This window comes from Microtus pennsylvanicus, chromosome 11 (genome assembly GCF_037038515.1).
Source record: "Microtus pennsylvanicus isolate mMicPen1 chromosome 11, mMicPen1.hap1, whole genome shotgun sequence".
NCBI classification, from domain to species: Eukaryota; Metazoa; Chordata; class Mammalia; order Rodentia; family Cricetidae; genus Microtus; species Microtus pennsylvanicus.
In genome coordinates, this window is record NC_134589.1 from 61,126,989 (window position 1) to 61,142,266 (window position 15,278).

The 15,278-nt window shown below is 53.6% G+C and overlaps 1 protein-coding gene across 7 annotated transcripts in view; it reads left to right on the plus strand.

Moving 5' to 3' along the window:
* Positions 1-8,935, plus strand: part of Tom1l2 (target of myb1 like 2 membrane trafficking protein) — a 121,314-nt gene extending 112,379 nt beyond the window's left edge. For 4 of the 7 annotated variants that reach the window (XM_075992329.1, XM_075992331.1, XM_075992326.1 and 1 more), the window contains 3 exons: positions 2,627-2,686; positions 4,614-4,650; positions 5,553-8,935. In XM_075992329.1, coding sequence (XP_075848444.1) covers positions 2,627-2,686; positions 4,614-4,650; positions 5,553-5,701 — 246 coding nt within the window. In that variant the 3' untranslated portion in view covers positions 5,702-8,935. Of the gene's footprint in view, positions 1-168; positions 334-2,626; positions 2,687-4,613; positions 4,651-5,552 lie in introns of those variants that run through there. The other 3 variants (XM_075992332.1, XM_075992328.1, XM_075992330.1) reach the window with 2 other exon arrangements.
* Positions 8,936-15,278: the final 6,343 nt, after the last annotated feature.

Below are 15,278 nucleotides of genomic sequence, written 5' to 3' on the forward strand. Positions count from 1 at the left end.
TAGCTCCTCAGAACGTGCCCTGAGGCCCAAGAGACTCAGTTCCTGTGACTAGACTCCCTTGGGTGTCTATGTTAGAATATAGAAACACAAACCTGGACCATGAGGGATCCTGACTCAGAATGTTCGTGTTAGACTCAGAATGCCACATTGCAGTCACCCTGTTCACAGGTGAGGAGATGGAGGCCACGCCTTGTTGAAATTCCCCAGGCCAACTCCTTCACCTTCTGCCACATAACTGAGACTTCTAAGACAGAAGAGGCTGGCTCCCCGATTGAAGAAAGGCGCAGAGAGAAGTGACTTGCCCCAGGCCTACAGCTGGACAGTGTGGTCCAGGTGGAGCCCAGCCCCATTTTTGTCTTGCTCTGCTGCCATTGCAGGGATGTGTTCAGCTGTTTGCAGATGTTTATGATGTGAATTAAACCCAAAGCTTCATACATGGTAGGCAAGTACTCCTGAATTACACCTCTAGACCACTGCTTCATCGCGCTGGCTGTCCTGGCGCTCATTATGTGGACCAGGGTGGCCTCGAACTCATAGAGATCTGCCTGCCTCTGCCTCCCAAGTGTTGGGATTAAAGGTGTGTGCCGGCCACCAGGTCCAGCCTAGCCCTCTACTTTTTAACAGCAATGAAAAGAATTATAAGGAAGAAAGCCCTGAAATGTCTGTTTAGCCTGTGACCCTTTAAAACTAGCAACACAGTGGAAGTGTTCATCCCTCCTGCCGGAGAGCCTGTGTTCCACCCCAACGCTGCAGGAAGAAAGGCGGACTGAGCTAGAGAAGACAAAAGTGCTCGTGTGCACCCTAGCAACTGCTTTGGTCAGCATTTCTCATTGGAGAAATGGTTGCCTTTCTGAGCTGGGGGCTAGGTATGGCACATGTCCCCAACGAGTCAGACGTGGTTTATAGATGTCACGATTATGAGAACAGCACATCCCTTCCAGGAGTCCGTCAAGGTAGAAACCTGCTCGCCCGCAGTCACGATAGCAGTGCACCCTCTGTGTCCCAGCGTTCTTTGATGGGGAGGCCGGCATCTGCCATGAGCACTGTAGGCACAACCATTGAGCATCCTTGCTCTCGCCGCAACTGAGTAATTGTCTGCTTTGTCACCAGGACTCCCTGAAATACCCAGTATGACAGTTTGGAGTGTCTGGGGGTTAAAATGGCGACATAGAGGGACGGTGCCTATTGATTAGTGAGCCATTCTGAAAACACTTGTGTGCCTGCCTCCGGCAGGGTGAAGATGAGCACAGAGCACGTTCTCGGAGCCGGGGGTCACCAGCTTGCCATAGGAGGTGCTGCTGACATCTGCTCAGCATGTGCGGGTGCCACACCTTTTTGGCAACAGATCTCAACCTCTAAAGCTGGAACCAGCAATATGAACCCTTTGTTCTCTTCCTTTTCAGGCTGGACTTTGTGGGTTATTTTTGTTTCTTTTTATACTGGGTCTCCTTATTGCCTATTTAAAGTTCATCCTTACTCTAGACTGTGACTTTAGAATGCAGCCAGCTATGGACACAGTACTGTCATTCTCTCTTTTTTTTCTAGAAATAATGGGGCTAATAAGCAAGCCTCCCAGGTGGGGCACCTCTCAGTCCCAGGGTAGGCGAAGAGGCAGGTTGCCCTGACTAAAGGCCATCATCTCATTTGTCTAGGCAGGGAGCCAACCTTTTATTAACGTGACTTCTAGGGGTTTAAAGGCCACCTTTACCTCTTATCTGACAGCAATGTAAATGTTTTTAGTTGCACATATTTTTCACAGTCTCTGCTCTGGGACCGTTGACTCAGGCCGAGGCATGGCACTTTCTCCAATACCCATGAGGTTTATTGGGGAGCCCTGCCACATCCTAGGCATCCTGCTCCCCAGCCCGCAGTAGATTACCTTTCTCAGTGACTAAGGCTTAGCCAGCTGCTGAGAGCAGAGAGAATGAGACTGAAGGACGCTGTGGCATTCGGGGCTGCCGAGTGGTATTTTTTCCTCAAAGGAGAGAAAGAGACTAAAGCCCTCTGTCCTTTTTGTCATCAAAGCCTCTTTTGTTAGCTGTGTCTCCATTAATGGGAGTGTGCCCGCCTTCTGGAAGCAGACAGACTGAGGGAGCACTTGCCTCTGGCTCCTTCCCCCCTCAGAAAGCCACCTCAGCTAGTAGACAGAGGCCCAGGGCTGGGGTGCCCTCCTGAGAACCCACAGCCTGCTCTAGGCATGTTGCTGCTCAGCTTCCCTCAGGCCCAAGAGCCTCTTCACTAAATGCAGCGGATCCTCTGCCATGGCTGCTGCAGGACTGTGCCTTCTTGAGATTAGGAGGTGCTCTGTAGCCTGGCCTGAAAAGGCAAACACACACAAGCAAAAAGTTATCCATATCAAGAACACGTACTTTCTCGCCACCAGCCCCTGCTGACCAGCCTGCTTCTTCTAATTTACCAGCTCATTGCTCTCCTCACCCGCCATTTCTCATGCAGCTGCCTGTGTTGCCTGTGCGTGCCTTGTAGTTGTTTTGCTCTGTGTACATTTTGGTTTTGTTTGGGGGTTACTTTTGATGATTTACTTTGTTCTGGTGTTCTGTCTTCTTTTGCCTGGCTGTGTGGGGGCCTGCCTGACCCCGCCCGCTGCTTGCCGCCTCTGCCTTCATAGATCCCCGTTGCGCAGCCCTCTGTCATGGACGACATTGAGGTGTGGCTCAGGACAGACCTGGTGAGACTTGATTTCTACATTTCGTGTGGGGGTTGTGGCAAGGCAGATGTTCTGAGGACAGGCCTTGGGGCTTGTGGCAGGGGCCCCCCTCCACCATGGTGGGTTGGAGGAGGGAGGGGGCAGCTCAGCCAAGCTCACCTTTCTTTTCAATATGTGGACGCTGGTGGTGCTGGCTCTGGGCACAGCCTCTCAGCCACACAGTCCCATACAGATGTCTTACATCTGTGGAATTAGAGAGCCCATCTCGAACCACTCCTGACACATGCCAAACCCTCCCAATCTCTCTCAAATGCCAACGGTGTGTGTTTGAGTGGTTTTTCTGCTTATTTGTCTCTGTTTCATTTTGCTTTTTATTTTAAGGGAAGCAGATATTTTTGTGTTTTGGTTTTTGTTCCTTTTCTCTTTTTTTGCCCCGTGTTGGGGATTGAATTCATGGCCTTGTGCATGCTGATGGGCAAGTACCACATCCCAACATTTTCATTTCTTTTTTTTTCTTTATTCATTTCATAAATGAGTTAGATGCTTGATTTTAAATTTACCATCACCCCATTCTCACTGTCTTCTCGTATTTGTTTAAAAGAGCTCCTGCCCCAAAAGAATGTTTGCCCATCTTTTGGGATGGGCAAAAGACAGAAAATCATGCATCTGAAGATGGCCTCAGTCAATTCCTTCTCCTTACAGAGCACGCCATTCACAGCTGCTGGATGTAGGAGGGATTCGGTGGTGGCTACAGGTTTCCTGTGGCACCTCCCCTGTGAAAGAGGGCAGCGTGCTATAGTTAGGAGCCAACACTGCCTCTTCCCCAGGAGGCTAGGCCTTCTAAAGATACAGCCCAAGGAAGCAGCCACCTGGGTGGCAGGGAAGGCTAAAAGAACTCCCCTCTGACCTTTCCAGGGATGCCTAGGAAGAAATATGGCCCTCACAGAGGCAGGGACAGAAAATCGCAGGCCCTGTCCCAGACATTACATGGTGCCACACACCTGTAAGCCCAGCATCTGGGAAGTCGAGGCAGGAAGATCAGAAGTGCAAAGCTAGCTGGCTACATGAGACCCAGAAAGGGTTTGTTAGCAAGACTCTCACAAGGCAGTGACATGTCAGAGGCCCAGGTTGCTCAGCCCTGCTGGTGACTCTTCACTCCATTATGGGTCCTTTCCCAGGAAGGCCCATGTATGAGCTCCTCTCTAATCAAGTGTGAGCCACTTAAATGTCTAGAGGTGCACAGTGCCTCCATGGCCCTTTTAGGCAGCAAAACGGGAGCTTAGGTCTAGGGGAAGGCAGTGATAGCTCCTAGGAGGCCGTGGGGCTTATTTCTAGGTGATAGCTTCCACTGTCAAAGGACCTACTGGAGATCAGGCTGAGGCTATCCAGGCCCCAAGTGGATCCTAGCTGTTGGTGTGGATGGCGTTTTTCCAGAATCCCTGTGCTGGCAGCACTGGCATGCCTCAGCCTCATGTGACAGTGGCATCTCTCCCCAGAGCCTGGTGGTGATGGTGGGGTTCTCCCCTCTGGCCCAGGTAGCAGCCTGCACCAATTTTGGATTTTTCTTTCTTGTCCTTCTAGGAGATCAAAACCTAAAATCTTTGTCACTTTGCTTTTTTAAACATTTTTTTTGTTGTTGTTGTTTTTCAAGACAGTGTTTCTCTGTAACTTTGGAGCCTGTCCTGGAACTAGCTCTTGTAGACCAGGCTGGCCTCTAACTCACAGAGATCTGCCTGCCTCTGCCTCCCGAGGGCTGGGATTAAAGGCGTGCGCCACCACCACCTGGCTTAAACATTTTTTTTAAGCACACTCTCTGCCTCTCTAATAGGAAGAAGAGAATCTGGAACTAGGAAAAGTAGGACTTCACTGGGTAGCCATGGGTGGACAGAGGTGGCTGGGTGGGCAAGACAGGAAGGAGCCCTAACGCCATTCTCTGCTCCATTCACAGAAGGGTGACGACCTGGAAGAGGGTGTCACAAGTGAAGGTAGGCCTGGCCAGTGGCCTTCTGCTCTCTTGGCTCCTGACTCTCAGGGCTGCACAGGGCCTCTGCTACTAGATCCCTGTGGTGCTGGGCCTGAGCCCTAGCCTTCATGGGGACTCATGCTGATGGAGACAGCGCTGTTAAAGGTCAGGAAGAGGGTGAATGGAGGGCACAGGTTACTATCCTTGGTTCTGCCCAGGTCCTAAGTCCCCTGTACACACAGATCATACAATGCACAGAATGTGAGGGCCTCTTGGGAATCTGTCAGGTAGGAACACAGGCCTAGTTTTCCAGCCAGGCTCCTACCCTCTTCCCATCTGACATCCCCCTCTCCATCTTGCCTTCCGTACCTTATCCTAGGCTACCCCTCCCCTATGACAGTGACCAGTCCGAGGACTTGTGTGGGTCAGTGAGGGTGAATCTGTGATGTAAGCAGGTGCTGGCCCACTCTCAGCCCTGCTTGTGCTGATCTGGGGGAATAGAACTCTGAGCTCTCGGGGAGTAGGTGCTCTGCACCCTCTGTTTTTTCCCAAAGCCCTCTCTGAAGAGACTGGGGGCTGTCAGACCCTTTTCCCATCATGGGGCCCACAGCAATATACTGGGTCCTCCCCACTCACATCCCCTAATCCAGCTTCCACCAGCTCTGCCTGTGGAGAGTCAGGAACAGTGACTTCCCTTAGGCTGATCCCCCAGACCAGGAGGGCCCGGAATAACCCTGAATCTGGCTGGGTTGTTCTCCTGCCAGGACCCCTCCCACCTCCACTCCCTCCCATCCCCTGCACATGTACCTCCTCCCAGAGGGTAGCCAGGCCAATATGATACTGGCTGGAGCTGGAAACCAGGGTATGGGGCTCCCGCTACGCAACCCTCACCAAGCCTATCCCTCAATTTGGTTTGTATTGCAGAGTTCGATAAGTTCCTGGAAGAGCGAGCCAAAGCTGCAGAAACAGTTCCAGACCTGCCTTCACCCCCAACAGAGGCCCCTGCACCAGCCTCAAATACTTCCAACCGGAAGAAGCCAGAGCGGTCTGAGGACGCACTCTTTGCCCTGTGAGCTGTCCTGTGGTTTGCCTCCCCATGACAGGTCACTGCTGACTCTCCTAGTGGACACTGGGCACTGGCCACTCCCCAACCCCTCAGCCTGCACATCTGTATCTCCATGGAAATGCCACTGATTGCTCCCAGGCCTGCCTGGTCAGGGCCCGCTTTGCCACTTTTTCTCTGAGTGGCCACAGCACTGACCACAGGGCCTGTCCTCCCTCACCCCAAGGGCTCTCGGCCTTGGGTCTTCCCAGGAAGAAGCAGTGGTCCAGCCTCAGGCAGGGTAGCCCCTTGACACTTTCTGAGCAGGCTCCTAAACTGACTCTCAGCACCCCATCCTGCTTCTGCCTAGCTCCATGGCTTCCTTAGGTGAGACACTCTTCTCCCCTGGACCCCTTCTTCCATCAAGGACTCTGGGAAAGCAGGGCTCAAGTATCTGTAACCACAGGCTTCGTCTCTCTCCCTGGACTGGGTGGCACTAGTGTCTGTACTGTCGCTGGCCCTTCCTCCATCCGTCAGCTGCTAGTCCTGGGACCTGTGGCTTTCGGTGTGAGAAGAGCCAAGGGCAGCACGTGCCCTGCGGATGGTAGACAGCTACTCCATGCACACTGTGCACACTCACGCTCACATCAGCCCTGATGTCTGGAGAGGATTGTTTGCCAACGCAACATGACTTTAATGTATCCCGTGACTAGGCTTTGCCTTCAGCAACTTCCATATGGCTCCCTCCAGGCCCAGAACAGGTAGCACTGTATGTGCTGTGCCTGGAGGTTCCCGACGACCAGGGGCCGCATCAGGCTGGAGCCACACTCCACTCTTCCCCACTCTTCCCCCTCCCTGACATGGCCTCAGCCTTCATGGCTGTCCCCACTTGACCTACCCCCCACCTCACGTGCCCCCTAGCCAGCAGTTTCAGTCTGAAGCCTGACAGCCTGGATCTGAGCAAGCGAGAGCTGGTGGTACCTGCTCCTGCCCTGCCTTGGCTGGTTTGTTCCTTGTCTCTGAGCAAATGGCCCAGTGCTCCCTGAATCCTGGTCTAGCTGCTGTCGCCTAGAGAAAGGAAAAAGCTGTTGCAGCTGTATTACTATATACTGTGCAGGTCACCACACACTCCCCACCCAATGTGTGGTCAGCCTTTCCCACCATTAGAATGGCCCAGTGCTACACCTGTTCCACCGAGTGCCAGCCCCAGCAGGGAGAGGAGGCTGGGTCCCACCTGCAGTAGGATCAGTGCGCAGGCTCTGGGCAGCTCTTAGGGTGGGACCGTAGCCCTGGGTGAGAACAGAAGGACTCTGGTTAGGGTTCACCTGGCAGGGCCTGTGGAGGATGTCAGCTGACCTGCTAACTACCTAGCCCTCTTTGAGCACCTGCCACCCCTCCACACTCCATCAGGACCCGTGGCCAAGCAGAGCTTCTCTGTCAGTGTTTCTCAAGGGCAGAGCCCTCTAAGCTAGGCTGACTATTAAGGCCTCTGAAGGCTTATCACACACCAGGGGAGTACCTGGAAGCTTGGCCTTTGGCACAGTCTAAAAGGGTTGTCTCTGGGGATCAGCTGTACAGTCTAAAGAGCTGGACCTGTGGCAGTAGGCAATCAGGCCAGCACCTCTGAATTAAGAGAATGCCCCTGCTTGTGGGTGATATAGAGAAGAAGATGGGCCTCCATCAGGGAGAGAGACGATGTGGAGGCCTACCTTGGGTGTTCCCAACAAGGCTGTTTCTAGTACCAGTATCCAGATGTCCCCTGTCCTGACTACAGCTGCCCTGGGAGCAGCCTGTACTCAAGGACTCCCACAGGCTGTGTCAAGAGACCGTCTTTCTGGCTGGGAGCAGCCCAGCTGATAGTCTGGTTTCTCTTGTCTAGAGGTAGTCCGCCTTATCTGTGGGCTGTAGTGACATGTGCCTGAGGCCTTTATGAGAAGCAAGATTGGGCCTAGGGGGGGTCTTGAAGGGGGTTCAACCCTGTGGACTGTCCTGTCCTGAGGTCTGTGGTTCCCCACCATCTGTGGGCAAAGTCCTTAGAAGCTGAGCCCTCTCAAGCCAGCAGCCTCGACAAGTGTTAGAAATCACAGATGAGTGTGTACTTAATTACACTAAATTATTGCCGGGACTCACAAGCACTAATTACACCTGATTATAGGTTAAAATATTTATTTTGTCAAAATATTTTCTTGAGGATGTGTTTAACCTTTTCTTGTTCATTGTGTGCTGAAGTATGAAGACTGCTTCTTCCTACCTTTTTGGCCATCAGGCAGCAGCAAAGGAAAGTCACCAGGTATATGTTGACCCTGTGAGCCTGCCCAGGTACCAGGAAGGCAGGCTAGAGTTGGGCAGAGACTGAACAACTCAGTTATCTGAATATGGGACATGGGGTTTCAGAGCCAAAAGGGCTTCTTGGTAGCTGTGGCCAGAGCTAGTTTTCATTTCCTGTCAGCCCCTCATGTGAGTGACTGTGCCTTGGCGTGAGCCCTTGTCCTCCCCACCTGGCCCATGCTGTCACCCACAGCACTGCTCCGCCCGGAAAGTGGTGGCTGGACCCTAAGTGGCCTGGTGGCAGTGAGTTCCTTTGCTCCACCACAAGACTTTCCTGCTCGCACTCCTCTGACTGATGGTCTCAGGTGGCTCAGAGCAGAACACAGGCACTCTAGGGGCCAGGTCAGCCCTATATGACTGGGAGAACAGCAGGAGAGCCTTTGTTCCTGCCTGGTCAATCCACAGTCTCCCTGTGGTCTGCTGTTGGGATGACTAGAGTCTCCCTGTGTGCTCAGCCTCACAGAAGGCCAAGAGGGGAATATGTCTCCTCTTGGAGGTCCCCCCTTTATGGTCCTGTGGCACCCACTTAGCTCAGTGCCCATCTCCAGCCCTTCTTGTTCATGGAGGTCTAGGCTAGTCTTCCCTGGGTTCCCAAGAACAATTGTCCACCCTGTGTTCTGACTGATTCTGCCATACTCGCGCCCCGGGCTCTCTGGGAGAGCAGGGGTAGTTTCTTCCTAAAGTTTGCACTTTGTCTGGAGGATCTGAGGATCCGTGGGGCTGCTGAAAGGACGGACCGGATTGAGTCTGTTATTCTGTTGTCTTACAAGTCGGGTTCTTGTCACTGTCCTGTGTTTGTGTGGGTAGAGCTGGTTCTGGAGGGTGGCCCAACGTGACAACTAGTGTGTCCCCACCCCACTGGTTCTGCTTCCAAATACTGTCTCTCTAATTTGTGTTCTTGCATGTAAAGTACGCCACAATAAATAGTTGAACCAGCCATTCCTGTGTGATATCTGAGTCAGCCTGAGCAGCCAAAGGGCCTGAAAGTTGGCCCACATGACTTTTTTAAAAATTATATTCTTAAAGTATGTGTTTATGTGTGTTATCTGAGTGTAGATATTAGTTCAGGTGCCCACAGAGGCCAGGAGAGGGCGTTTTGATTCACTGGAGTTAAGGTGGTTGTGCGCCACCCAGTGTGGGTGCTGGGAACCAAACCCTAGTTCTCTGCAAAAGCAGTGTGTGTTCTTTAACTACGGAGCTGTCTCTCCAGCACCCACCTGCCTTTTTATTTTATTTTGTGTTTCAAGATACGGTCTTACTCTGTAGTCCAGGCTGGCCTCAAACCCAGAGACCCTCTGACTTCTGCTGCCCAAGTGCTGGGACTCAGAGCCTGTGCCCCAAGACCAGCACCACACACCTGTTAACGAGCTGCATGGGGCCATGCTGGAGGGAGCAGCTGCAGACCCTCTTGTCCATTCCCCGTCCCAGAGGCCCGGCGAGGAAACTGCTGTGCCCTGCAGTGCGGCAGGCTTTGGGGGAGAGGGCAGGTATGTGGCTACTCTGGCTACCTAAGAGCTATAGGATAGTTGTGGATCTTCCTGGCTCTCGGCCAGATAGAGCACGGTCACTTACCCTGGATCAGAGCAGGTAGGCCTGAGGCATCCAAACCCCTCCAGCTGGGTTTCTGCCCAAAAGGCCTCCAATTCTTCCACAAAGCCCATGCCAAGCACTGAGTGTGAGCCTCAGCTGCTGGAGCGTGGACCCCCTCCCTGACTTATTAATCCATAGTTCCCACCACACATTCAGCTACAGTTGAGGGGTTTCAGTCAGAGTTGCAGGGTTGTGTGACCGTTACTATCTTAGAACCTTTGTCCCCTCAAAGCAGCTCATCCTGTCCTCCCCACCCGCCTTCCTTCCTCTGAGCTGCCCGATGCATTGTCCTCGGGGAACTGGCCAAGTGGGGACCAGGAGGAGGCTGTGTGACATGATGCCAGCTGTCTGTGCCTCCTTTAGTTCGTGGACGTGAAGCCCTTCAGATCCTCCCCTTGCTGGAACTGAGGACGGAATCAGGTGTATTAAGTATAGGAAACTAGTGTGACCTGGCTAACATCTGCCAGCCTGTCACTGTGTGGTAAAGTTGGGACTGAAGTCTGCTGGATGAAGGCTGTAGAGGGGCAGCAGACGAAAGGACCCAGAGGGGCCCCAGCTGTCACCAACCCAGGCCAGGATGCCAGTAGCCAGCACCCTAAAAGCCACTGTCACCCTAGGCTCTGGGAGCTGAGGCTCTGACTCTTTCTGACTAGGAAGGGTGAGTGAACTGCAGGCCCCCAATAGAGAAAACGGAAGAGCGTGTCCCACAGCCCAGATCCTTCTGAGCAGACAGTGTAGACTGAGCCCATCTGTCCCTAGCCCTGTGCCAGGCACCGTGGTGTTAAAGAAGCCCAAATCCGATCCCTACCCTGTGGAGAGCCGTGGGCCGAGTCTGCTCTGGGCTCACAAGTGTGCACTTTTCCTTTTAGCTGTGTTCCTTGCAGCCTGCCAGGCTGGTGCTCGGGCTCTGCCCTTGGGGAACTTGAAGCCTTTGTTCAGTTCCCAGAATCAAGGCCCCTCCTCCCCTGAGTGACCTGCAGGGAGGGAGGCTCTGGAGCTGCTGCTAGGGTAGGTGTCCAAGCCAGGAGGATGGTCATGCTGCTCCAGTTTAGCTGACAGATCTTCAAGGAGGGACTTTGCAACCCCTGGTGAACACTTGCCAAAGTTCATTTTCCCAACAGACTAATGTTCCTATAAGGTAAGGGTTCTGTGGGAGCAGACAAATGCAAGAAATGTTGGAGAACGGGGTACCAGGGCCTCTCTGTCAGGATGGGGCCTCACTTAAAGGGCTTCTTTGACCTTGGTGGTTGTGGCAGAGATTGGTTAAGAAGTCAGAAACAGGAGTGGGTTTCAGGAACGGCTGCATCCAGGTGTCTGTAGATGAGGTTGGCGCTAGTCCTCTGTCTTGGCTCTGCTTCCTCAGGGCTGGCTCCCCCACAGTAGACTAGAGATTTCCTGTAGCTCCAGGCTACAGCTCTTTCCAGCAGTTTACACAGAATACCAAGAACTCAGGCTGAAAACCCTGGCTGTCAGTAGACGAAGGGTAAAACCTTCACAAGGTCTATAGCATGGGTGGAGAAGGCCCAGCTCCTGAGGTACAGATGGAAAGAGACACATTTCTGGGCTCTTTTTTTTTTTCCTCCTCAGGCCTCACTGCCTCCCCTCCAGTCATTGGAGCTCAGAGAGGAGCTGGGGCCCTGTCTTGATAATGGCCCTCACTCAGCAGCCTCCAAGGAAGTTCTTGATGGAGGGAGCGTCACCACCCATTAACTGTCCAAGAAAAACATCTTTTCTGGATCTTACGCAGGGATAGAACGAGAGACCTCAGACCAGCATGGTACCCAGAAAGTACTCCAATATTCAAGGAAGCTACAGGTGTGTACTTTCACAGCTTCCGGAAGGCTATGTTCAGGTCTCTAGGGCTAGGTCCTGAACATCCTGGTAAATCAGGTCTCTGCTGGCAGCTCTGGAGAGTCGGATGATTCTGGAAGCCCTGTGGACTCTTGCCTGGGGCTGTCTCCTCTATCCACGCAACTCAGTCCACACACTGCAGAAGTGGCTCCAGAGAATTCCACGTGCCCCCCCCCTTTCCTCTGTGAGATGGGATTGACCCACAGAGACCTTTGCATCTCATCAGTCTTTGAGCGAAATGGGCTGGGGGTAATCCCAGGGGAGATGAGGACAGAAAAGAGGAGCCTGCGGCCTGACTGAAAGAACAGCCAGCTGTCAGTTGGAGATGGCCTGAAATCCAACCTGTGACAGTCCTTACAGAGATTATTCTGATGTACTTCCCGTGCCCACCCCTTCTGTTTTTTGAGGCCTCCCTGAATCCCTCAGAGGTGGGAGCTGCCCAGGCTGGTCTCAAACACAAACCTGCTTCTCTGTCTGATGGTTCAAAGTGCAGCGAGGGGGGTAACACTGCTCACTGTCAGTTCCCAGGACATCTGGTGGTCTGTGGAAGGTTTCGCACCTTCTCTACTCAACAAGGTCAACGTGAGCTGCAGCAGCCAGAGTTTCTGAAGACACTGGGCCTGAGAAGCCCCCACTTAGCACATGAGCTTCCCTCCTAAGTTCATCCTGTACCCTTCCCTTTTAGAAAAGCCCTTTGCACCCCCGGAAACCCTGGGAGATGGAGAATCTGTCTCCTTCAAGATGAGTCTTTTTTTTTTTCTTTTTTCTTTTTTTGGATTTTGTTTTTGAGACAGGGTTTCTCCGTAGCTTTTTGGTTCCTGTCCTGGAACTAGCTCTTGTAGACCAGGCTGGCCTCGAACTCACAGAGATCCGCCTGCCTCTGCCTCCCGAGTGCTGAGTCTTGAATAAACCTTCATCTTCCCGCTAGCTTCTCTTAATTTCCCAGTTTGTGGCAGAGTACCAAGCAGTAGGGACCTGGGATTCCAACAGTAACTCCCTTAGGGCTGAACTTGACTGGTGTCAGGTGATGCCATCAATTGACGTACTTTGCTGTACTCTGGGACTAACACATAGCTGGCTTCTCTGCTCAGGAGCCAGCGTTCCCCCGCCTCTCCAGTTGTGAGCTTTGGGCATACCCAGCCGTTGTGTGGAGATCTCTCTACGGACTGATAATGCCAAGCAGCCACCACAGTGGGTGAAACAGAGGCTCAGAGAGGTCCAGACACTCCCTGGACAGGTCTGCTCCTGGACAGAAGTCGACTCCCATGTGATCAGTCCTCATCTAGGACCAGAATTCTCACGACAGTGGTCCCCGGTATAAAGCGAAGTCGGGAGGTTAAGGCCTCCCAAGTGGCTCTGGACTCTCTTAACAGTCGGTTCCCACTGCCTGGCCCTCTCTTCCTTTGCCCAGGCATGCCCATGCTCAGCTCCTGAAGTCAAGAAGGATAATGGGGTCGTGCAGAGTGACAGGTAACCCTGGAGGCTCAGGAGCCTCCTTAAACATTTTTCCTGGCCAGGGCCGGCCATTCCACGCACCTCCGCACCTCTGAGTGCCCAATATTGAGGGCACTGCTGGGCAGAGAGGCCCTGCCCCACATGGCTCAGAACCCTAGCAGTGTCTCCAGGGCTTAGAGGGTGGGGACCAACTGGGAGGTGCACAGTAGTCCCTCAAGTAACCAAGCCAGGGTAAGCACAGAAATCTAGGCTTTGGGAGCCAAGCTTGCAGTGGACCAGTTCCACCAGGGAGAGCGGCAGGTCTTACAGCCCCGCCCCCGGGTCGAGCAGGCGCCGAGCGTGTGACCAAAGCCCGAGTCTGGCGAGTGAACGCTGACGCCGCCGTCACGCCACTCGGAGCCCCGCCCCAGTTGACAGCAAACAGCACAAGTCCTTTCGCACCGCACCGGGAATCCAGGGTTTTTGCGCTGCCCATCCCGTTCTGCGACTGTTACCAGTGCAGAACAACGGCGGACAGCGCTGGGGAGTCCTAGGCAGCTCCTTTCTCCCCCCTGCCTCAGTTGCCTCATCTGTAGAATGGGATATGAACAGCCGCCTCCCTAAGACTGTTGGAAGGACTGACCGAGTTAATACAATAGAAGTATTTGGCTTGTCACAAGCATGCCCCATGACTGCACAGTGCTGAATCAGCTGACCCAGGTCACTGTTGCTTAGGCTGAGACCCCGCCACTCTCAGACTCACCAGGATAGGCTTGTGTTCTGAGTGCCAAAGAACCCAGTAAGCGGGTCCTGAAATCTTTGGCGGGAGGTCTCAGGTATTTGAGACTGAAACCACCAGCTTCCTCTGAAGAAGTTCTCCAAGCTTTCCCCACCGGGGAAAAGCTTCCCCTTGGCTGCTGCCCTCGTAAACCCACGCTGTCGTTGGTCCGCTCTCCCACCTTGGGTTTTGCTACACAGGGGGCTTTTCTAGTCCTGGCTACAGGTCTTTCTCTAATTTTGCCTTTGACTCCCCCAGTCCTGCAGCAACGGAATGTGGATTTGCGGAGTTATATATACTTCTTAGTTTCCAGAGGCAGATCTGTTGTGATGACTCCAGACACCATGCCCTTTCCCCGCAGAGCCAGCCCACTACTAAGCTGTCTCCGGAGAATCAGTGACCCCGCCTCTGAAGACCCGCACCCTTTTGGCTGGGAAGGCGTGTTTGAGTTTTCAGGCAGTCATCAAACGCCTGGGTCTTATGGTGGTGGGACATGGCAGGGTGGCGAAGACGTCGGGGAGAGGTGGTTTATAGCCCCCGCAGCACCTGCCTGCCTTATTTTGATTTTCTAGCAACCATGCTGGGAGAGGGACAAAGTGTGTCCTGGTGGAAATCAGGTACACACTCCCTCCTTGCCCAAAGACAACTAATTCTAGTGGATGGGAGGTGAGAGCAGCCACCCAGCCTGCATCTGGAGTCTGAGCACGACAGCTCTAGGTGGCTTGGGGTCATGACCTCTCAGTGGTTCCCGGTTGATTCCTATGGGCTGCTGTTGCCCACTTGCAGACACTTGTGGACCAGAAAGGTTTATTTCAGTCCACCCCGGAGGAGCCTATCCTCTCTCTCTGCTTCATCTGTCCCTTAGTCACAGGGCCCAGGGCTCACTTTCCAGTCCTCCGTCAGGCTGCTGGCCTAGCCTGGCCCTAGGCAGCTGGGCTCAGGTCCTCTGGGTCCCTGTTACAGAATCGCAGCTTGCCTTTGGGACCCACACTTTTTCTAGGTCTTCCTGGAAACCAGAGTCTTGCTTTAGGAGTTGTACAGGTCCACCGGCCCTCCGGGTCCCCTCTGCCCCCCCCTCCCCCCAGACAGTGGGACTGATCTGGATGAAGACAGAATCACAAGTTCCAGACTCCCTCTCCTGCAGGATCTCCCTGGGACCCCTTCTTCTCCAGAAGCCCACTTCTGGGCTCCTATACTGAGAAGGTGGGCAGATCTCACAGACTCTTCTCGGAGGCACAGCTTCACTAACCCCTCAGCCAGTCCATACACAGATCACTGGACCCTTCTACAGATGAGGAAAACAGAGGTACAGAGTTGAGGTCACAGCGCGGATCTGTAACAGTATTTTGGACCCCGGTTTTTCCCTGCTCCTACCCCCACACCGTTCCCCCTCCCTAGCCCTTCTGTCTAACGATGCCTGGGCTAGGTCGTGGCTTCCATTAGGCCCCTTTGCTTGGTACTGAAGAGGCGAAGGCCTTCCCGAGCAGCTACAGGAGGGAGGCTGCGGGAAACTAGGCTCCAGCAGGAAGTCTGAACCGCCGAGGAGCTGCCTGGAGCCAGCGGGCTCCGGTTGGTGGGCGGGGCATAGCGGAAAGTCCCGCCCAACGGCTTGGGTGGCTCCGCCCTG